This window comes from Mauremys reevesii, linkage group 7 (assembly GCF_016161935.1).
Source record: "Mauremys reevesii isolate NIE-2019 linkage group 7, ASM1616193v1, whole genome shotgun sequence".
NCBI classification, from domain to species: Eukaryota; Metazoa; Chordata; order Testudines; family Geoemydidae; genus Mauremys; species Mauremys reevesii.
This window is the reverse complement of record NC_052629.1, coordinates 104151595-104174781: the sequence shown is the minus strand read 5'-3', so window position 1 is coordinate 104174781 and position 23187 is coordinate 104151595. Positions and strand designations below refer to the sequence as shown.

Here is a 23187-nt window from a genome sequence, read left to right as displayed (position 1 = left end):
CCTTCCCGAATCCCGCCTACGACATTTCGATGAATATTCATGAGCGGCTCGTTAATTATTCATAAGGTTTCGCGGGCTTTTGCCGACCACGTGGAGTCGTTTTTTCGCGCGCGGGATTCGGGCCGGGAGAGGAAGCTGCAGCGGGGATGGCGGTGAGCGGCGGGGCCCGGCTGGGGATGACCGCTGGGGAGCTGGTGTCTGGATAGGGGTGACTCCCGGGGCCTTGAAATCCCCTCCCGGTGCCCTGGGCTCTGCATGGGGGAGGGGGGCCTGGGCCCGGAAACCCTCCCCCACTGGTGCCGTGGGCTCTGCATGGGGGAGGGGACCCCTGGGCCCGGAAACCCTCCCCCACCTGGTGCCCCGGGCTCTGCATGGGGGAGGGGGCCCTGGGCACGGACCCCCCCAGTGCCCTGGGTTTTACATAGCAGGGGGGATCCCTGGGCTCGGAACCCCTCCCCCACCGGTGCCCCGGGCTCTGCATGGGGGAGGGGACCCCTGGGCCCGGAACCCCTCCCCCACCGGTGCCCCGGGCTCTGCATGGGGGAGGGGACCCCTGGGCCCGGACCACCCCCCCCCCCAGTGCCCTGGGCTTTGTATAGCAGGGGGGATCCCTGGGCACGGAACACCCCCCCCCCCCGGTGCCCTGGGCGGTGCATAGCAGAGGGGGGCCCCTGGGCAAGGAACCCCCCTATCTCCCCCAGTGCCCTGGGCTCTGCATGGTGGAGGGGGCCCTGGGGCACAGAACTCCTCCCTGGGTGCCCTGGGCTCTGCATGGGGGAGAAGGCCCCTAAAGGTGGTGTGTCTCTGTTGTCGCACACACGTGATCTGCCCAATGGGTAATTTGAAGATTATTTTAACTCTTTTTTCCCTGGGGGAGATGGTCTGTCCCTTCCCAGATCGGTTCTGGCACTATGGGGCCTGTTGGGAGGGTAAACCAATGGGACATTAAGCATCCCTTCCACCTTACCTAGTTCTGTGGCCCCTGCACTGGGGAGAGAGGGGAGACCTGTGCATGCTCTATAGGACAGTCTCTTCTTCTGCCAGCCTCTAACATGACTCTGCCTTTCCTGTAGGATTCCTCCGAGTCCCAGAACGTGGCCACCAGTCCTGCCCGTAGCTCTCGGCGAGATGCCTTCACTTCCAGCCCGGGCAGAGACCTGCCTCCTTTTGAGGATGAGTCAGAGGGGCTGCTGGGGACCGAGGGGCTCCCCGAAGAGGAGGAGGATGGGGAAGAGCTGATTGGGGATGGGATGGAAAGGTAGGGAGCGTGCAGCAGTCAGGTGATGATGTGAGAAGCCTCCTGGGGTTGTTCTGTGCAGGCAGCGCCTTGGCAAAGGGGGCAGTATGTTTGCCTTTCACCTCTGGACACAGGTTCAGATTCTTCTCAGGGGCATTAGGGAGAGAACTCATTGTCTTTAGCCTGGTCCTCGTTTGTGCATCCTTCAGAATAGCCCTTTGTAGTTCAGCACGTTCGAACTATGCAGGTGTTTCTAAAGGCATCATCAGCGCCCTGGGATGTGTCTGCTAAAGAGAAGCTTGGGATGGGAACATCAGATGGGCTGCATAGCACTGGTGAGGGGTATGGGCAGGCACCCAAGGCTAGGATAGCAGGGGAGTGAGGAGCGTTGGGTGAGCTGTGGGGGGTGAACTTGTACAGTTCCTGCCTGGACTGTGTCTGGCTCAGATCCGCCCTAGCCCCTCATGCAGGGGAGCATGAAACTCACAACCCTACTTCTTAAGCAAAACTGTTCATTCTACAAGTATTGGAACCTTTGCAACTGGATTTAAAAAGAAACCTCATCTACCCCATGTCCAATAACAAACCAGGGAGCAGTGTGGTACAGAGACTGTTAGTCTGGGTTTGTATATTGGTATTCACTACCATAGTACTGGAGTGTCTCGTCTGCCATTGGTAATGTGGAATTGTAAAATTCCTCTCTGTTTTGGTGGCTTCTTCTGACGCCACCTTGCCCCAAACAGTAAAGCCGCTGGAAAAACGCTGTAATTTGGCTGAAGCGCAAAGCTGATTAAGCTAGATCTGTGTGTGTGTAGGGACTACCGCCCGATTCCTGAGCTGGATGTCTATGAACCTGAGGGCCTGGCCTTGGATGATGAAGATGTGGAGGAACTGACTGCCAGCCAGAGGGAGGCAGCGGAACAGGCAATGAGGCAGAGGGACCGTGAGCTGGACCGTGGCCTGGGCCGCATGAGGAGGGGGCTGCTCTACGGTACGTGTCAATGAGATTTTACAAGTGATAGTTTGTAACCTGCCCTTTCGGGAGAAGCTAGTCTCTCCCCCACTGCATAGAGTTATTTGCTCAGCCTGAATAGCCTGACCACTGTAGGAGCTCCACAGCTTGCTGAATAGCTAGGTGTTGAGGGGCCTGTGCAGCAGTGGGCTCACCTGAATTCCCCCCATACACAGTCCCGTTGTGGTGGGCGCTGCGGGAGCTCTGGCAGTAGTGATATTAGCCCGGTGCACTTGATGTGGCTGCTGCTGAGGCACGGCTCTCAGGTCCACATCAGGATTTGGGCTCATGCCTGGTAGGTGCTGGGCAGACTGCTGCACTCCTGACTTCAAACCAAGCAATGAACCATCTCTGACGGGCCGTCCCCTGGTCCCTTTAGAGGAAGGATAATTATTAACCCTGATGCCCAGTCCAGTCCCTCTTCTCTCTCTCTGGACACAGGTTCTGATGTCAACCGCTGTGTACAGTTTTTGGGATCCGCATGGGGCTCTTGCTTTTGCCTCCATAATCTCTGAAAAGCCAGTGTCTAAACCATATCTCTGTAACTTGCTTTGGTACCTAAAGCTTGGGGGCTGCTGTAGACCAGAGCTTGGCTTGGCATGGGGAATAAAGACAACCTGGCGAATTGCAGACAGACCATCAGTCATCTTAACTTCAGTCCCTGGAAAGATAATGGAGCAAATAATTAAGCAATCAATTTGCAAACACCTAGAAGATTGATAAGTAATTGCATGGATTTGTCAAGAACAAATTGTGTCAAACCAACCTAATAGCTTTCTTTGACAAGGTAACAAGCCTTGTGGCTGGGGGGAAGGGGTAGACGTGGTATATCTTCACTTTAGTAAGGCTTTTGATACTGTCTTGTGTGACTTTCTCATAAACAAACTAGGGAAATGCAACCTACATGGAGCTACTATAAGGTTGATGCATAACTGGTTGGAAAACTTCCCAGAGAGTAGTTCTCCGGTTCACAGTCAAGCTGGAAGGGCATATCAAGTGGGGTCCTGCAGGGATCAGTTCTGGGTCTGGTTCTGTTCAGTATCTTTATCAATGACTTAGATAATGGCATAGAGAGTATGCTTATAAAGTTTGTGGACGATACCAAGCTAGGAAGGGGTTGCAAGTGCTTCTGAGGATAGGATTAAAACTCAAAATGATCTGGACAAACTGGAGAAATGATCTGAAGTAAATAGGATGAAATTCAATAAGGACAAATCCAAAGTACTCAATGTAGGAAGGAATAATGAGTTGTACACATACAAAATGGGAAATGACTGCCCAGGAAGGAGTACCGCAGAAGAGGTCTGGGGGTTATAGTGTTTCACAAGCTCAATTTGAGTAAACAGTGTAACATTGTTGCAAAAAAAGCAAACATCATTCTGGGATGTATTAACAGGAGTGTTGTAAGCAAGACACGAGAAGTAATTCTTCCGCTCTACTCCGCTCTGATGAGGCCTCAACTGGAGTATTGTGTCCAGTTCTGGGTGCCACATTTTGGGAAAGATGTGGACGAATTGGCTAGAATCTAGAGAAGAGCAACAAAAATGAGTAAAGGTCTAAAAAACATGACCTATGATGGAAGATTGAAAAAATTGGGCTAGTTTAGTCTGGAGAAGAGAAGACTGAGGGGGGACATAACAGTTTTCAAGTACATAAAAGATTGTTACAAAGAGGAAGGAGATTAATTGTTCTCTTTAACTTCTGAGAATAGGACAAGAAGCAGTGGGCTTAAATTTCATCAAGGGCAGTTTAGGTTGGACATTAGGAAAAACTTCCTAACTGTCAGGGTGGTTAAGCACTGGAATAAATTGCCTAGGAAGATTGTAGAATCTCTGTCATTGGAGATTTTTAAGAGCAGGTTGGACAAACACCTGTCAGGGATGGTCTAGATCAGGGTAATCTGGTGGCGGGCCGCGTGACAGTTTGTTTACATTGACTGTCCGCAGGCACGGCCGCCCACAGCTCCTGGTGGCCATGGTTTGCCATTCCCAACCAATGGGAGCTGCAGGGGTGGCCAACAGGCTAGGCTGCGGGTTGCCCACACAATGGTCTAGATAATACTTAGTCCTGCCTTGAGTGCAGGGGACTGGGAAGACCTTTTGGTGCCCCTTTCAGTTCTACAATTCTATGATTCTGTGGTGGTAGAATAGAGCTTAGTTTGGTCTGGCTATGTGTTGGGAACTTCTGACCATGCTTGCAAAGACATTATGGTCCATTCCTTTTATATATATATATAATATAATATTTTTATAGGATTGGGGCAGGGAGGTATAGAGAGCAGGAATGTCAGCTCTGAGTGATGCCTCTTTTTTTCTTTAAATTTTCAGATAGTGATGATGAAGATGAAGATCGTCCTTCCCGGAAGAGGCGGTTGGCGGAACGGGCTGCAGATGGGGCAGAGGAGGAGGATGAAGACATGATTGAGAGCATTGAGAATCTGGAAGACATGAAGGGACATTCAGTAAGGGAGTGGGTGTCTATGGCAGCTCCCCGGCTTGAGATCTACCACCGCTTCAAGAACTTCCTGAAGACCCATGTGGATGACCATGGGCACAATGTGTTCAAGGAGAGGATCAGTGACATGTGCAAAGGTACGGCTGACTGGGGGTCAGGTGGGAACGGCAGATGAGCAGACCCACTTGGATGTTTTTGTTTTGTTTTTTTGCAGTGGAACACACTTTGGGGTGTCTGATACGGCGTTTCCCCCTTCCTCCTTGTTTGTGGCACTCTACAGCTGTCTGTTGCATATGTCCTTTTCCTCTCTTGTCTACCCCAAATGCTGAATCAGCTTTTTCAGGGGCTTTGTTGCTCTTGATGGAGCTGGATAAATAACACAGAACTTTGCTGCAAACTTTCCTCTAACTTTTTAATTCATGCCCCTTTTGTGTTCACTTTCCATTGTGCAGCTGAATTCTGCCAGCAAGAAGTGCTGCATAGGGGTGAAGATGGGAAGCTTACAGGCTCTGATACAAGAGGAATTTTATATTTGTTTCTTGGCATCATTTGCACGAGGAACCAGATCGTTCACACAGGGAACAGAAACCGTGCCATATGACTTAGGAGACCGGTCTCATCTCAGCAGTGCAGCCTAGAATTTGTAGTAGCAAGCCACAAATGCTGGTGACTGATCTTGAAGAAGAAGAAAAAGAATAGTTGGCCAATAGAAAAGGCAAAATTCATTGAATCTGTTAAGAATGGTTCATGTAGCTGTAGGTGTTATCAGTTTAACCCCATTGTGCTAGGTGATGTACAAACAAGGGAAAAAGCAAAATATCAGTCCCTGCCCCATAGAGCTTACATGAGGCACAGATTTTGGGGTCCGTCATCTAGCACAACATCCCAGGGGCTAGTAGTCACTGATTTAGTTTTTTGGAGGTGCTTGGATGACCCCCAGGCGTGGCAAGGCCATTCAGTCTTGAAAACATTGCACTGGGCTTCTGTGCTTTTTGGGAAGCTTCCCTGTTCTTTGTCAACTCAGCGATCAGGAATCTGGTACTGGTGAGGAGAGATGCAGTAGAACATTGGCGAGAGGAGAACACTGACTACAGATGTAATCCACCCTACTTGTTCCCTCTACAGAGAACAGAGAGAGCCTGGTGGTGAACTATGAAGATCTGGCTGCCCGGGAGCATGTCCTTGCCTACTTCCTGCCAGAGGCCCCGGCTGAAATGCTGAAGATCTTCGACGAAGCAGCCAAGGAAGTGGTGCTGGCCATGTACCCCAAATATGACCGGATTGCTCAGGAGATCCATGTCCGTATCTCGCATCTGCCTCTGGTGGAAGAGCTGCGGTCGCTCAGGTAGGCTAGGGACAGAGTTGGTATTGGTGATGGCCGGTCCTGTGAGGGCCTTTGGACCACGTGTTTGGGATGTTCAGGCTTGCTGGAGTTACAGTGACTAAAGTTCTATGTGAGGAAATAGGAACTCTGGGCTATGCTGGGGGAAGGATGCCAATGGATCCAGCCTGTCCCAGTAGGATGATGGGCTCTGTGGGTTATTAAAGTAACCCAGTTGCACAAGGATAATGTTTCTGATGCCCCAAAAGATAAACCACAAACCTGGGAGAATAGACTCACTGATCAGTGTTCCCCATTGGCTGGCATACCAGCAGTGCCTGCTGCAAGGAGGCTGTGGCAGGTCCTTCTGCCTTCCCTGGAGCCTGCCAATGTTTTCCCTTCTCTCTTTAGGCAGCTGCACTTGAACCAGCTGATCCGAACCAGCGGCGTAGTGACGAGCTGCACAGGGGTCCTGCCTCAGCTCAGCATGGTCAAGTACAACTGTAGCAAGTGCAGCTTCATCCTGGGGCCCTTCTTCCAGTCCCAGAACCAGGAAGTGAAGCCCGGTTCCTGCCCAGAGTGTCAGTCGGTTGGCCCCTTTGAAATCAACATGGAAGAGGTAAAATTTAAACTCTTTATACAGTGTTCACACATCTGCTGCAGTGGCACCTTCTTCCCACCTCTGTCCAATGGGGAACTGGATTGATGACAGGTCTGATCCCTGCATCTAGATCCAGTTGTCTCTGGGCCTGAGAGTCCTTGTCTGTTTGGCTGGTGTAAGGGCATGTCTGATACCATGTTGATCCCTGTGCTATGTAGATACCTGGAGGAGCTGCAGGGTTGCAAACACCGAGCCTTCCAAACCACCCTCCTCTCCTCATTGTATGACATGGGGAACTGAGCCACAGAGTCACTGCAAGATAATAGCAGAACTACTAACTCAAAGCTTCTGGCTCCCAGTTGTTGGCCTAGCCACTATACCATGCTCCTCCCTACAAGCTGGGTGTCTTTACCCAAGTGTTTCAACAATGGAGCTCGGAGCTGGCTGGGTAAACACAACTAACCTCTCCCCATGCAGGTGGATGCTGGAGAGTGAAATACTTTGGTCAGGGCAACATGGCAGAAGCTTCGGCCATTTCCAGAGCTGTCTATCCAGCAGACGGCCTCTAGCCCTAAAGCTACTTCTAATCAATCCCCAGCCAACCCTGGCCCCCGCTCTTTACTCAGAGCCTAGTAAAGTCTAAACTAACTGCTCCAGCACTCTCCCTGGCCTCTTCTGCAAAGGCCCTTTGAAAAGCACCCGTGCAGACTTTGAGGGCGTCTGACTCACTGTGCAACTCACGTTTGTTATCCCAGACCGTCTACCAGAACTACCAGCGCATCAAAATCCAGGAGAGCCCTGGGAAGGTGGCAGCGGGCAGGCTGCCTCGCTCCAAGGATGCCATTCTCCTTGCTGACTTGGTCGACAGCTGCAAACCAGGGGATGAGATTGTAAGTCCGTTGGGGTGAGCGTGGAGCAGTTAAACTTATTCTCAGCCCTGTGGGAGCATTGTGAGGACCTGGACTGTCACTTCAGTGTGTGTATGTGGGGAGGGGTGATATTGGGGGCTGTCTTAGCTCCGAGACATGTCAGATTGGGCTTGAAAGTCATGTTTCCAGTGTCTTGAGAATGGAGAATTAGTGGGAGGAGGAGACAGTCTCGTGCCATGTAAATTGGTACTTTCCTGCTACCTAGACATTAACCTGCCTTGTCCTTTTCTGTGCCTTCTAGGAGCTAACAGGGATCTATCACAACAACTACGACGGCTCACTAAACACAGCCAATGGATTCCCAGTATTTGCAACAGTGATCATGGCAAATCACATTGCCAAGAAGGACAACAAGGTGGCAGTTGGGGAGCTGACTGATGAGGACATGAAGGTTATCATAGGCCTGTCTAAGGATGAGCAAATTGGGGAGAAAGTGAGTCTGCTTGAAACACTTCTCCTCCTGGCAGCTAGTTGTTTGCATGAGTCCAGTTCAGAGAACAAAGTTAAACTGTGTAATATTACAGTGGGACATCTCAAGTTAGAGGGACACCGTCAGCTCAAAAATCAGCTTCTCTCTGAAAATGTCTTGCCCCCTGTAGTGCGAAGATGGCAGTCAGCGAGAGGGGTGGATGGGACACTTAGTTTGCTTTGTAAATTTTTGTCAGCACTTTGTGTAGGGGCAACTTCAGCATTCCTCCTGGATAGTCAATTCTCATCTTGTTTGTACCAGCCTTTCACACCACCACAGGGATAAAATAGGAAAAGGTGACTGGGGAAGCCACCAAACTTGACAGAGAGACTCCACCGGGGCAGTTCTGAAACTAGATTGATGCCAGCTGATCGGTGTCTCCCTGAAGCAGTGGCTGCCTAGTGGAGAGAGCAGAAAGAAGATCTAGTTCCAATGTTCTGCGTCTCATCTCCTCTGTCTCTCTTGCCTCACTCTCTAAGGGCAAGTGCCTAAAACAAGCATCTTTCCCCTTAAAACATTCTGTCCCTGCGCCTTATTCATGGAAGGTTGTGATTTCAGGTTGGCAAGGAATAAGACTGGCTTAAACTGTTCAGTTAGCAACCCTGTAACCTGCCAAGACCCGAGTTGATACACTAAAGGATGCGGAGCCAGATTAAGCACCCATAGGGCAGGAAGCGTAATGTGGTGGGTTCAGATCCTTTAGCAAGGATGAGATCTCGGTCATCTCTATCCTGTCATTAATTGCAGAGTCTGATGTTTGTAACTTTACTTCCACTGGGTGGAGCTGATACATCTATAAAGCCAGAGTTTTGGAAATAAAACTTCAGTTCTTTGTCCAAGAAAAAGTAGGTTTGAAATCAGTAGTGACCAATATCCAACATTTTTACAGAACTTGCCTTAATTGGGCATGCAAAAAGACAATTGCCTGTAATCTAAATACTTGGTCTTGAGCCATTAATCTGCACAGCAGATCACCAATCTTAGTTATTCCTGCTGATAATTGTCAAATATTAATGTATCAGTTAAACAGGCTTCAGTCAGAATCAGGATCTCTAACCCAGAACACAGAGTAACAAATACAGTCTCTTCGCTGTATTTAGTGCAAAGTATGGTAATAGCGATTCCTGCACTGGATTGCACATTGTGTCCTCCTCATCAACACAGGGCTATCATAGACCTTTGAGGTGTATCGGTCGTATTATTGCATTGATGCGATGTTCCTCTCCATATAATAAAGGAATCCTTGATGTCAGCAGGATGATTTCAAGCACTGATTAGAATAGCTGCATAGCTAATGAGTCTTGCTGCTTGTCATGCTAAATGTTGAATACAATGGGCCACTGAAAACTCCTCTGCCTTTCCTTTCAGATCTTTGCCAGCATTGCTCCATCTATTTATGGGCACGAAGACATCAAGAGAGGCCTGGCCCTTGCCCTGTTTGGTGGTGAACCCAAAAACCCTGGTAGGTGTGTTGTCAATTGTATTCAGTGTGTGATTCCAGACCTGTTTCTACTGGTGCAGTGAAGGAAGTTAGGAATTACCTTTGTGATGTGACTTCTGGGTAAGAAGATCAGGAGTAGTAGAGTAAGGGAATTTCTCTGTGAATAGAACTAGGAACATATGTTCCACTCTACAGGTGTAGAAATACATAGTGAAGACAAGGTCCTGGCCCTGAAGAGCTAGAATTTAGGCCCCTAGCATCATGGGTTTAACATACCTCTGCCCCTAGCATTCTGGGTTTAGTGTCCTTGTGCAGGTCTGATGCCTGGGGAATCCTCACCGCTTCCTCCTTGTGTACAAAGGGTCTTATTTCAACTGGGGGGAGAAATGCAACATCGCTCACCTACATGTAAAAGAACCAGGTTCCACAAGGGGAGGGTTGAGAGCCCCTGGGCCAGCCATATGTACTAGAGCTCGGTGACCCTGGATCTCTTGCAGATCTATTTGGGTGGATTTTTGCACTTGCATAACTCCATTGGTGAGTGAATTGAGAACCCCCCCCGAAATGTTCACAACTCAAACTCACACTGAAGGTGGCGGCGAGTGGGAGGCGAAGAGGGAGGCAGAAGGAATTGATCTTTAACCAAGACTTCCTGGCTTTTGCTCAGGAAGTAGCGTTCTGAGTGCTGATGGACCCACCTGCATATTCCTGGTTTGAGTCCTCTCCTATTTCTGACCTGGCTGTAGGTGGCAAACACAAAGTCCGTGGTGATATCAATGTCTTGCTTTGCGGAGATCCGGGCACAGCCAAATCTCAGTTCCTCAAGTATGTGGAGAAGGTGTCCAGCAGAGCCATCTTCACCACTGGCCAGGGTGCTTCTGCTGTTGGTCTGACTGCCTATGTCCAGAGGCACCCAGTCAGCAGAGAGTGGACCCTGGAGGCAGGGGCGCTGGTGCTGGCAGACAGGGGCGTCTGCTTGATAGATGAGTTTGACAAGGTGAGCACCGACTTCATCTACGCAGTAAGGCAGAGCTAATGGGGTGTGGGTAGGGGCTCTCTTGGCTGAGAAGTTCAGTGGCTCATGACTCCCTCCCCCGCCCCGTCACCAATGTTTTTATCTGTTGCTTGTGGGAGAGAATGACCCAGGCTGGTGTGGATGCCCTTTGTTAGGCCCCGGCTAGGCTCACAATGCAGTTCACGTGCGTGTGTGATGCTCAGGGAAGTTATCAAAGTATCCTTCATGCAGTGCCTCCTGCTGAAGCACTTCAGCCCTGATCTGGAGGGATGAAGGGAGCTCAGATTGTCTCCCATTCATTCTTTGGTCTCTGGGGCTAACGAGTGCCCATTCTTGTGGTGTGGTGCCAGTGTATTTAGGAACTGCATGGAGACACTGTTTCCCATAGGCCACTGAGACCCCATCAGGTGATGTGAGCTATCACTTGCTACTGCACTGGGACAGATTTTAATGGGTCTCCTAAGAAGAGCAAGTGAAAGTAGGATTTGCCACCAGAGTTGGATAGAGGGGGCTGGCCTGAATCCAAGCCATCAGCTGAGCTCCCCACAGGTCCAGCAGCAGGTAGGTAAGGAGTGAATCTGAGGATCTAAGGGCAGTTTGTAGCAGTGAAGGAAGCAGATGCCTCCTGTCCTTGAAATATCTGTGCCCCCTAATATAGGGCTCATGGATCCACCCTACATCCTCTCCTGCCCAGGGAAATCTTAAAACAAGTTTCTCAGCTCTGTACGACAAGCTCTTGTGAAGTGGGTGGGGACTGGTGATTTTTTTTTTTCCTCTTCCTCCCTTCCCGCTGTGACCCTGGCAGCACGCACCTAGTGTAGGCTCATGGAAGTTGGACCATGAGGCCCTGTGTAACATGTTCCTTCACTCTTGGCCTCCTGCAGGATAGTGGGCACCAGTGTGTGTTAAAGTCTTTGCTTTCTCCTAGATGAACGACCAGGACAGGACCAGCATCCACGAAGCCATGGAGCAGCAAAGCATCTCCATCTCGAAGGCTGGCATAGTCACCTCTCTGCAGGCCCGCTGCACAATTATTGCTGCTGCCAACCCTATAGGTAGGTACTTGGGGAGCAGGGAGTCCCTGTCTCAGACCCATGGTATCAGTTTTGCAGTCACCAGAACTGTTGCACTGCCTCTTTATGTACCTCTGGTCACCAGACCCTCTAACTCTGTTACTACATGTGCCATCTGGAGACAGAAACCAAACCCACAGGAACAAGGTTATGATGCTGGATGCAGGGTCTCTTGGGGGGGCACATGAGCTTGTTTGACCATGAGGGACTCCGTCTGTGATGCAGGTGGGCGCTATGACCCGTCGCTGACTTTCTCGGAGAACGTGGATCTGACGGAGCCCATCATCTCTCGATTCGATGTCTTGTGTGTAGTGAGAGACACGGTGGACCCAGTTCAGGTACAAGCCAACTGTGACTCACATCTTATGCGGTGGTGGGGGTGCCACTGCCCATGCTGACAGGGAGCTGGTTAGGTTCTGATGCCTACCCTGGTGTGATAGCACTGAAGTGGTGGGAAGGGGGGCATAGGGCAGAGCTACCCCTTGCCTTGGTGCTCTTGCCAAGTAAAGTCTCCCAAGCCTCAGCAGGTCGTTGACTACAGGCTGCTTTGGGGGCCCCAACCTCCACCCCTAAGATTTATCTCATTCCAGCCACATGCCTTTCATCCAATTCCTTGAATGCCCCTGCCTCTGTCTCCATTTCACCCTGTGGCCAGTCGAGTGGCTAACTCCTTGAATTGGCCATTCAGGGTATGGAGAGAGGATTGCACCACACCCCTTCCCTTGAGGCAAGAGAGCTTCATCGCCCATTCTCCGCCAAGAAGCCACAACATCTCCCAGCATCATTCAGAGCCTTACTCAAACCTACGTGTCTGTCAGGGCTGTGTACAGCCCCATCCTTCATGCTGTTTCTCCTCCTGAGGCACTTCCCCCTCAGCATAGTGAGGATTTCCACTTTGCCCCAAAAAAGAATGACGTTGCTGCTATAAATGTGATGTGTCCCTTTTGCGGCACAGTCTCCACCCAGCAACTGGCTGAGATTCCCTTTTGAAACCAGTGCACATGGCTCCAACATGCACTCGTGTCAAATGCCATGAGGCCCCTGTTCCCCTTTTCCAAAGACTGAGTGTGACTCTTCAAGCCTTCACCAGCCTGTGTGACGGACTGGGAATCAATCTGGGTCCCCTTGTTTGAGTACAACCATTGGCTGACTGCGCACCTATCCCCAAGCTTCTGTCTGTCTGCAGCACACAGCTGCATGGTTGAATTCAGCTGCAGAAGCAGCAATGGCTCCAGTGCCTGTTACTCCTACCATTGTCCTGCAGGACGAGATGCTAGCCCGGTTTGTCGTGGGAAGCCACATCAAACACCACCCTGGCAGCAAAGACGTAGTGAATGGAGATGCCCAAGAGATTATCCTCCCTAACACCTATGGCGTGGATCCCATTCCCCAAGAGATCCTGAAAAAATACATCATCTATGCCAAGGAGAAGGTCCACCCTAAGCTAAACCAGATGGACCAAGACAAGGTGGCCCGGATGTACAGTGATCTCCGGAAGGAGTCCATGGTGAGTAGACTTAAATAAAGAGCTTTTTGGGGAAGTGTGGGGAGCTACCTGGATCGGTAGTGGACTACCCCAACATCTTCCTACTTGTTCATGTTGTGTCCCTCACCATAGTATCTGGGTATGAAGCTCTGGGTCGCCTTGCCATAAGGGGTGGACTGTGTCCAATGTTGTGGAGACACCTGGTAAATAAGTGGTTCTCCCTCATCTGAATGTAAAGGTATATAGGTTAGTAGTGAGGTTTTGTATGCTATAGGGCTAATACGTTCTGCGCCATTATGCGCTCTGGTAGGAATCCATGGAGATATCTTAAATATATTGGCTTTGCTGCTGTGGAATCCCATAATCTCCTGCTGCGTCTTTGGATTTCCTTTGAGGCAGTCACATTCTCCACCTTCAACCCTGGGGGCTGAAGGAAGCGCTATGGCAGCAGGCAAGCTCTGCAGGCAAGCTCTGCAGTGCTTTCCCATTGTGACTATGGACTCCTCCCTGGATCTTCCTCTTCTCAACTGAATCTGATGGGGCCACAAGGAGTTTCATGGACCTTGAGAAAATGTAGTTTGTCTGGCTTCATCTGTTTGTTTGTTCGTTTTTTTTGTTTTTTTTTTAATTCCCTACTAAGAATTGAGAGGGCGGGGGGAGATAACCCTTTCACGCCTCTCATCATAAATAAGCAAACTAAGGGGCAAAAGCACCTTTATAGCTCACCTTTAAGTGAATTAACGGTGTTGTCTGTCTAGACCAGGGGTCTCAAACATGCGGCCCGCGGAGCTCCCCAGGGCCGCCCAGAGGGGGGGGCAAAGGGGGCAATTTGCCCCGGGCTCCGCAGGGGCCCCCAAGAGAAAAGCGGAGGCTCCCGCCTTCGCCCCTCTCCTGGAGCCTCGGCGCATAGAGCGCCGAGTCTCCGGCCGAGCGCCTGAGCCCCGCCCCGATCCGAGCCGCGTGGGGAGGGGGCGGGGCTGGGAGCTCTGGGCTGAGCGCTGCGCTCGGCGTGGAGCTCACAGCCCCGCCCCCTCACCACGCGGCTCTGAGCGGGACGAAGCTCAGGCCTCACCGGACGCGCTCGGGTAAGGGTGGGGAAGCGGGAGCCGCCGGGGCGGGCCGGGGCCTGGGAAGCGGGAGCCGCCGGGGCGGGCCGGGGCCTGGGGAAGCGGAGGCGAGACCCGCCGGGCCGGGCAGGGGGTGGGGGAGGGAAGCGGGACCCGCCGGGGCCGGGCCGCCAGGAGGGAGGGGGGAGGAGCGGGGAGCCGCGCGCTTAGGGGAGGAGGTGGAGAAGAGACAGGGCAGGGGCGGGGCCTCATGGAAGGGGTGGATTGGGGGTGGGGCCAGGGGCAGCAAGGGGGCGTGTCAGTGATGCGGCCCTCGGGCCAATGCACTAGTCCTCATGCGGCCCTTGGGGTCATTTGAGTTTGAGACCCCTGGTCTAGACCCATAAGTATCAATTACCTTGCTCCATACTGCACTACGCCTGCCAGTAGGTGGTGCAATTTCCTTGGTTTCTAAAGCTTCTTGGTCATGAAGGTTCATGACCAGTCACCTACAGTAGGTAGCCTTGCATCTCAAGCAGACATGCATGGGCTGAGAAGGACCCATGTAAAGAGTCTGGTCTGCTCTCTCTCATGTTCTGTGTGTCTTTGTAATATTGTCCCTCCCCTCGCTCCATAGGCCACTGGCAGCATCCCCATCACGGTGCGTCACATCGAGTCCATGATCCGCATGGCCGAGGCCCACGCCCGAATTCACCTGCGGGACTATGTGGTGGAGGACGACGTCAACATGGCCATCAGGGTGATGCTGGAGAGCTTCATTGACACTCAGAAGTTCAGCGTCATGAGGAGCATGCGGAAGGTGTGTAGGAAGGGAGGGGCTCATGGGTTGGAGTCACTTAACCAGCTAGATTAAAGCTCCATTTGAACTGATTGGGTTGGAAACCAGTTTGGTTTGGACAGTGGCTAAAACACTGATCTTTACCTTTGACCCCAGTGCGAGCAGGGCCTTAGTGAGCGTGTTACTCTGCAGAACACCAGGCCTTCATATGGGAAGGTACCCTGGGCTGCACCCTGGTCACTCTGGTTTTGACATGCAAGTGTCTATGCTTTTTCTAAGAGCCAAAGATCCTGGCTTTGAATTATACTCTGCTTTTGGCTGGCTACTCAGCTCAGTTGGCTGAACTCAAGTTACTGCTTGGGTCTGCGAGACTTCTGGCCATTTTCTCGGGCTGGGGGCTGTGATCAGCAAGTTTTTAAGCTTGGGGGGGCCACTGTGAAATCTGTAGAATTCAGGGCGATATATAGACTATGTTGCTATATAGACCTTTCTCCCAAGGGTGGGTCCTCCCCCAAAAGCCCTGTCTTCCAGCCTACGGGGAGCATCAGGGTTGGTTCCTAAGCCTGTGAGGATATCCTATATCGCAAGATCAGAGAGCATCTGATGGAGGTTCCTTAGCCTGGTTAAAGTAAATATGTTCACCCTTTGGATTCTGTGAATGTCTCCTGAGCCACTGACGTGGCTGGCAAAGGCCTGTGTTCCAAAGGTTAGTCAGAACCCTGAAGGGGAGGGTGTGAAATGGAAATGAATGTTTTTGTTTTTTACTTGACAGCTTAAGCCTCACCGTCCCACGCACTGTGTCTATACTACAAGCGCTACAGCTGCAGCTATGCCCCTGTAGTGTAGCTATTTCCTACATTGCTGGAAGGGGGATTTCCATCAATGTTCTTAATCCACCTCTCCAAAAGGTATTAAATAGGTCAACCAAAGAATTCTTCCTTCTACCTTGCCCTGTCTACACCAGGGATTAGGTTGACCTCTAACCCTGGCCCTCGAAGAGAAATTTTTCACAGCCCTGATGGATGTAGCTAAGTCGATCTAGTTGTTAAGTGTAGACGAGCTATTACACTTGTGTCCTGCGTGCAGGTCATAGGTTGTGTGGCCCTCTGACTCTAACCCTCTTGGCTCTTCCTTTGCTTCCCAGACCTTTTCCCGTTACCTGGCTTTCAGACGAGACAACAACGAGCTCTTGCTGTTTATTCTGAAACAGCTTGTGGCAGAACAGGTGATGTATCAGAGGAACCGCTACGGGGCCCAGCAAGACACCATTGAGGTGCCAGAGAAGGACCTGGTGGATAAGGTATGGGATAGGTTCTGTGCACTGCACTCTGCCAGGGGGGACTGACTGCTCCCTGACCCTCCCCTCTCCTCCTTCCTTCCCCTGGATCCTTGGGCTCCCCTTTAACCTTCAGTGCTAATAGTCCAGAGTTCTCCTTGCTCTATGTAAAAGGAGATGCTTGTGATACTAGAGAGGAGCAAGAAACCAGCTGTTCCAGCCCTAGCAGACTGTGAGTTGGGATGTCTATTTTGAAGAGTCTTCTCTAGGGTACTCTATTACCACTGTCAATCTGCCAGAGGATCATAGGTACCTTTTAAAGGGACACTGTCAGACTAATAATGTTTTTGAAAACCTCCTTGCCTGAGTTGCTGCACCAGAAGAATGTGGCATTAGACATACCATATATACTCGATCGTAAGCCGGTTCGTTTATAAGCCGACCCGCCCAAGATGGATAAGTAAAAATGTTGTTATAACCCATTCATAAACCGACCCTGTAATTCAGGAGTCGGCAAACTTTGGCTCCTGGGCCATCAGGATAAGCCACTGGTGGGCCGAGATGGTTTGTTTACCTCGAGCGTAAACGAAGTGTCCCGGCACGCCAGCTCCTTACCCTGACGGGCCGGGACAGCAACTGGTGGGGAAATTTGGGGGGGGGGAGAAGCTGGGAGTCAGGGGAGTAACTCCTGTGACCACCCCACACATGGCCCCACCCCTAGCCTAGGACCCCCACACTCTCCCCATCCCATCCCTTCCCACCTTATCTGGGGAGGGCCAGGGGAGGATGTTTCTGACCTGGCTGGAGCTACTCCGGCAGGCCGGGTGGTGCGGCCGCAGCCTGCCAGCTTCAGAGGCTGCGGGTAGAGCAGCCTGGCCAGAAACAAAGAGACTCTGGCCCTGCCTCTTCCCTTCTGTCTCTGCTGGCTGTGCTGCCTCTCCTTGCTCCCTCTGTTGCGGGGAGGGGCTGTGTCCCACCTCTCTCTCTCTATACCCATTCATAAGCCAACCCCCTTCTCTGGTGCTTCCCTTTTTTACTAACAAAAATTTGGCTTATGAACAAGTATATATGGTAAGCCATTTTAAATGAAGTCTAGCTTTCAGTCTGTCTCTTGCCTCTTTGCTTTTCTCCCATCCGGGTAATAGAATAATGGCTTTCACTTATTCCTAATCAGTTTTGTTTTCTGGTTCTTCTGCGCTAGTCTAGTGCTGCAGTGTTTGGACAGCAGAGCCCAGGGACTGGCTGGTGTTTGCCCCATGGAGTTTAGTCTGATTGGACAATGAGCTGTCAGGATGGGAAAAGCAAGTGATTATACAAGCAGTGATCAGTTAAGATCATACCTACTCCACCGCCCCAGTCACTGAGTTTTTGGCTTCCCCATCTGCCTATAAGCTTTTTTTAACCAAACTGAACTGTTGGCCCTCACGGGGGAGGTCTCCAGTAGAGTATCAAATTTCCCATTCCTTTCTTCTTTACTTCTTGGTCCCTGTCCTGGAATGTGCCTAATAACTGTACCTCTTTCAAATGTCAGGGCCACCAGAGTGGTTTGTGAATTGAGCCCCTCTTCTTAGAGAAGGCTCTTGTGCAGATCAGAAATCCTAGTGTAACTCAGTGCATGCTGCATATGATGGGTCTCAGCTTTCTCTAGTTATGGTTGCATTTTAGATCCAATGGAAATAAAGGACAGGCAGAAAGCAGGCAGATGCTGAGCTAGCATCCTCCATGAAGCTCTCCTCAGTCCTGACCTGCTGCAAGCCTGGGTCTTTGCTGAGCAGAGACTGCTCATTTTCATGAATGGTGTCAGCCCTCTGCAGTGGAAAGTCTTTTCTGAAATGAGCATTAACGCCTCCCTCTGTTCTCTTCTCCCAGGCTCGCCAGATCAACATTCACACCCTCTCTGCCTTCTACGACAGCGAGCTGTTCAAGATGAACAAGTTCAGCCGCGATGTGAAACGGAAGGTGATTCTCCAGCAGTTCTAAGGGCAGCGGCAGAGCCTGCCTTGTGTGCAAGGGAGAGGAGAAGTTGGCATGTGTCCCACCCAGGAATGCAACTGGAAATAGGAGAACCGGAGCACTCAGCCATTCCCTTGCTTGCTTTGTGCCTTATGGATTAAGGGAGTGCCTTAGGGGTGCTGAGCTGCGGAAGGACTTGTAAATAGAGTTAACTAGGTAAAGGCCCAGCTAAGTCTGTTTGTTAGCAGCTTTGGTAACTCTTGTCTCTTAGCTGAACCTGATAGGTGAGCATTGCTGGTTGTGACATGGACTGGATGTTTTACACCCTCCCCACTTCCTCCATGCTGAGCTCCGGCTTGAGGTTCCCCGTGACGGCACGGCTGGAGCAGTACCAGCAGAAGGGCGTTCCTTCACTGGCAGATATGTTCCAGTGAGATCACCATAGCCGTCAGCCTCCTTCTGTTTCTGGTTACTGCCTAATGGAGGGGCTTGGCGAGATTTTAACATGGCACATAGAACACGAACGCTTCAAATATTAGAGCTGTTTAAGTGTGTTTTGGCAAAGGAGGGGGCCGGTATTGCATCTGTCTTACACTGGGGCAGTGTTCAGAGTCCTTAGTGGGTTGTTAAATGCCTTGGTGGGTGGAACATTCTGCCCTAGGTAGGGGTACAGGTCAGAACCAGAACAAGCAGCAGAACCTAAGCTATATTGTGGGCTTAGGAATGAAGCATCATGCCTCCCCTTCCCCTGCCAGTCCTAAAGCAACCCAGCTTGTACAGGACGCTGGCTGGCTGGTGAGCCTGTCTTCAGTGCAAAGTGTTTCAGTGTCCTTAAGGGCAAAGTCAATTGAGATGCCACAGATGTGAGAGCTGTGGTGGCAAGAACCCCAGCAGGACAAGATGCAGGAAGAAATCTGTTGGGGGACTGATGGTCTGAACATGTTCCTGTGTCACACCTGCTTTTTGTATATTCGACTGTGAGTCTTTTGCTCTTTTACTGTGTGTTTGAATACATGTGTTTTGAATATGCCTGTGTTCGTATTCCTCTGGAAATTTCCCCCACTGCAGTAAGGAAGTATAAGCATGACTGAGCAGCTTGCCTGCTCTTATCCTTTGTCTTGCTAAGTGTCTGTTCCACCATTCAAAATGGAGGCTCACAGCGAGAGGGAGGAGCCATTTTTATCTCCTGGGGTTTGATATCCTGGCCCTGCTTTTGTACTTCTTGCACTTACCAGGTAACTGTCACTGTGAGGAGGAGGGGGAATGGACTGGGCACCTGTTGAAGCGCTGAGGGTGGGTGGGTGGGGGACAGACTGGGCACGCAGTAGTTTTCTCTAGGCTATTCAGCATTTCCTCACCGTGATGGGACAATAGGAGACTGCCGCACAGGGCAAGGAGAATGATCGACGCTCGACCATTTCTGCCCGAGGCCAGTAGTGGCTGGGCCTTTGAATGATACCTGGGTCTGTGGACTTTTTCTGGTTCCTATAGAGTGTGTGGGTCTGAAGGCCAGGCCCAGCTACTGTTCTGAACCGCTCAACCCCCTGTTGTGTTCCACTGGCTCTCCGTAGGCTCCTGCCTCTCCTGTGAACGGCACTGTGACCATGGCTTTAAACTGCAGCCCAGTAACCCCAGTTCCCTTCCTTTTTAACATACAGCCTCCATGTCAATCTGCAGGCTTGGCTGAGGGGCTGCTACTTACATTTCACTGCAGCACAGCCCTAGACCATGTCCAAGAGCAGTTCAGCTATTTGGCTTTAAGTGCAATTTGCCTGGCTGGTGTAGAACAGCCTCAAACCTGGGTTTAGACTGCCCCCACCTACTCTAGAACCTGTCATGGAAATGACTGTACCTGCCGTGTGGGGTCCAGGCAAACTCCTTGGTGTTCAGGTGCCTTTCACAGAACTTGTCTGCAGTTACTGGCGGTGTTGGCTCCCTCCCCATAGGTTACATCCCCACACAGCTTGGGTATAACTCTTGGCAGCAGGGCAGCTAACAGTGATCTAGATTAGCACATGACTCTTGTCCCATAAGTGGTTCAGCACACTGCCTTTGTGCAGTGTAAAGTAGACTCCTACCTGGGATTAGTATGACTGGCTTGACTTTCCCCTGGGGCTCTGTGTGGCAGGGCTTCCTATTGCGGCTCATGGGCATGTCTTCCTGGCCCCCTCTCCCTTGCTGGGGGATTTTTGCCTGCAGAATATACTGATATAAATATGATTAACTAGTACACTAGGTGTGGATGTGCCCATGTGGTTGTCATGGCAGAGCTGGGGTGTGGATACAACCTATAAATTGTAACCAGCTGGGGTGATCTGAGCTTGAAGCCTGTCTCATAATTGTGGTTAAAGGCGGTAACCTGGACAGAACCTTTTTAGCATGAACAGCGTCCCAGTAGCGCCCGAAGGTTGTTCTGATTTTTAGGGTACAGGGCTTTGAACACCTCATCTGCTACTGCCTGAGGTGGTGGGGAAGGCGTAGTGAGGGACAAATGGCGGAGAGCAGCTGGGAATTCTGTGGCTGGCTTAGCCTTTCGTTCCTCTCTGTCACTCAAGACAGGAGATGCCTCCACTGGAAGAGGGCAAGGACCTTCAGTTTGAGATGTTGCTAGCCCTGCCCCCAATGCTACACCCACCATGAGCTCTTAATTTACAGGTAGCTACAGTACTTGGCTTCACCCTTCACCTTGTTGCATTGTCCAGCCCAGCGGTGCAGGACAATTCTTGACGTCTGTGGCCCTTGCTGCAGCTGACATTGGCGTCACTAGTGGAAGACCCCCACAGGCCAGGAACACACATTTTACCCCCTTTGGGAAGTAGCCACACTGGGTGTCTCAGTACTAGAGATGTAAGTATTGTTTTAAAAAGTACATGTGTAAACTATTAAAATTATACTGGTTAACCGTTTAATTGTAAACACAAGGCGGGTCTGGGGCTGCCGCCCGGCCCCACACTGCAGGGCGTCGGGACTGCTGCCAATTTGTTCTAAACATTAACTGAAATATATTAACGGTTGGTTATTGGTTAACCGTTTAATATTTGACATCCCTAACAGAATAGAAGTGTATGGGTGCAGGAAAGGGGGTTCCTCTCCAGTTCCTGTGGCACTCTGACTCTCCTCCCTAACACGGGCCTGGAGGCATATTCCTCCTCTTAAGACTGTTGAGCATCCAGGGTCCCTGGAGTGAACTCGGGCCCTCAGAAACGTCAGGTGTCTGGTCTGAGCTGGGACTCTGCCCTGGATGAAAATTGATGCTGCTTTGCTCTGAAGCTGCCTTGTCGGGAAGCGTTCATCAGTAGACTGCAGCAAGGAGGGCACTGCAGGGCTCAGTAGAAAGCACTCTGCTCGTCTCTGGAGTGTTTCCCTAGGAGCTGCTGCCTTCCCTAATAGGCTTCACTGAAAGTCCCTGGGGTTAGCCAAGTTTGGGCACTTTGCTGTAAGCTGTAATGGTTAAAACATTACATGAAAACCTGCAGGTCTTGTGTGTTGTGAGGGATGGGAGAGGCCACTGCTCTGCTTAGATTTGTACTTAAATCCACTGATAGCTGAGAAATGCAGAGTTCCTTTGATTATTGCTTTTAAGAAATACACAGGCAAGGTGGTGTCCCTAAAATCTGCCAAGTCCCCTGCTGGGCCGTTGGCTGCTTGTGAATGCTGAATCAGGCTGGCTTTGGAAGAGGTTCCAGTGTGACTTCAAACCACAGTGAGTGAAAAGGGGAGGGTTTGCCCAGACTCTGATCCAGTACAAGCTGACTCCCTGGTGTGTAAGCTCAGTCTCTTGGAGATGGAACAATGCGTCTGCACGCACTTTACACAACCGCCATCTAGCCTCAGCCTAGCTTGGGAACAATGCACAAGTGTCCAATCTAGGGGAGACCTGGATGAACTTGATTCTCTAGGCACAGAGAATGCTCTCTGGGTCTGGGTGGGCAGATGGCTGTAAGTAACCAGCTCCTTTCATAGGTGAAGTAGTATTGTGGATAGTTCCATAAAACTAATGGCACCTCAGTATCTACTCCAGTCCTGTAAGCTCTCCACTAGAAGTGTTACCCCTGTTATATACAGAAAGGTTTAGAAGGTCAGTGTTAGCTTCTGCTTTCACCATGGCCCCAAAGCACCACCACCCAACCTCTCTCAAAGCTAATTGCATGCTGGACAGTAGACGTGTCTGAGCATGCTTGTCAAATGACAGATGACAGCCAGCATTCGCATCTACAGCTGTAATGCAAAGGCTTTCACAAAGTAATGGTAAGATTAGAACACACGGTGCCTCTGGCCTGACAATGATTCAAAATCTTCCATGATGAACCTGCAGGGCCGGCTCTAGGCTTTTTGCCGCCCCAAGCAAAAAAAAATTTTGGCTACCCCCCACCCCAGCTCTGGGCTCTCACCCCCACCCCCACCCGCACCCCCTGCCGCCCCAGCCCTGGGCTCCCCCGACCAGTGCTGACTCTGCCCACTCCTCCCTCGCCTCCAGCCGGTCCGGTGTTGGCAGGGTCGGGGTGAGCAGCAGGGCTCCCGGGCTGCACCTCAGCCCAGGGTCCCTCTAGCCAGGGCTCCCGCCTCCAGGACCTGGGAGGGCAGAGCCAGGGGACCGACCCAGCAGGCGGGACTGAGGAGTCGGGGCAGGGTAGCCCCAGAGGAAGCGGAGCCCCGGAGAGTGGGACACGGGCCCCGCACAGCAGCACCCCGCCCTCCATGGCCCCGCTGCTGCTTCTGGCCACCCTGCCGCAGTCCCTGGGCAGCTCGGGGTGCTTCACCCAGCCCCGGCTGCTTCACCCAGCTCCGGCTGCGGCACTGGGGGGCGGCTGCTCTGCAGCACCTGCAGGCGGCTCCATGTGCCCCGTGGGGTGGCCCCCAGCCTGAGTGTTCCCTGCTCAGAGCCTGCCCGGCCCAGCCACAAGGTGTGGGTGCTACTCCCCTGCAGCACGAACCGCAGCAGCCCCAGGGCACCCCCCATGCATGACACGCTGCTGCTGCCAGGGCCGGCTCTAGGCTTTTGCCGCTGGAAGCAAAACAAAAAAAAAAGATGGCCAGAATGCCGCCCTTGAAAATGTGCCGCCCCAAGCACATGC

General features: G+C 51.5%; 1 protein-coding gene across 1 annotated transcript; it reads left to right on the top strand.

Annotated features, from left to right (window-relative positions):
- Nucleotides 1–19139, top strand: MCM2 (minichromosome maintenance complex component 2). The gene is made up of 16 exons (XM_039482340.1): nt 1–152; nt 1074–1258; nt 2053–2228; nt 4577–4840; nt 5829–6048; nt 6436–6643; nt 7381–7515; nt 7796–7987; nt 9392–9485; nt 10211–10461; nt 11408–11534; nt 11778–11890; nt 12817–13059; nt 14722–14904; nt 16028–16183; nt 18029–19139. Exons 1-16 carry the CDS (start codon nt 147–149, stop codon nt 18137–18139), a joined length of 2664 nt encoding a protein of 887 aa, XP_039338274.1. The 5' UTR covers nt 1–146; the 3' UTR covers nt 18140–19139.
- The last annotated feature ends 4048 nt before the right edge of the window (nt 19140–23187 follow it).

Bases quoted from the DNA above. Each gene is read 5' to 3' on its own strand.
- MCM2 (XM_039482340.1), top strand. The intron at 11,891-12,816 runs GTACAAGCCAAC...ATTGTCCTGCAG, and splicing joins ACACGGTGGACCCAGTTCAG to GACGAGATGCTAGCCCGGTT. The intron at 13,060-14,721 runs GTGAGTAGACTT...CTCGCTCCATAG, and splicing joins ATCTCCGGAAGGAGTCCATG to GCCACTGGCAGCATCCCCAT.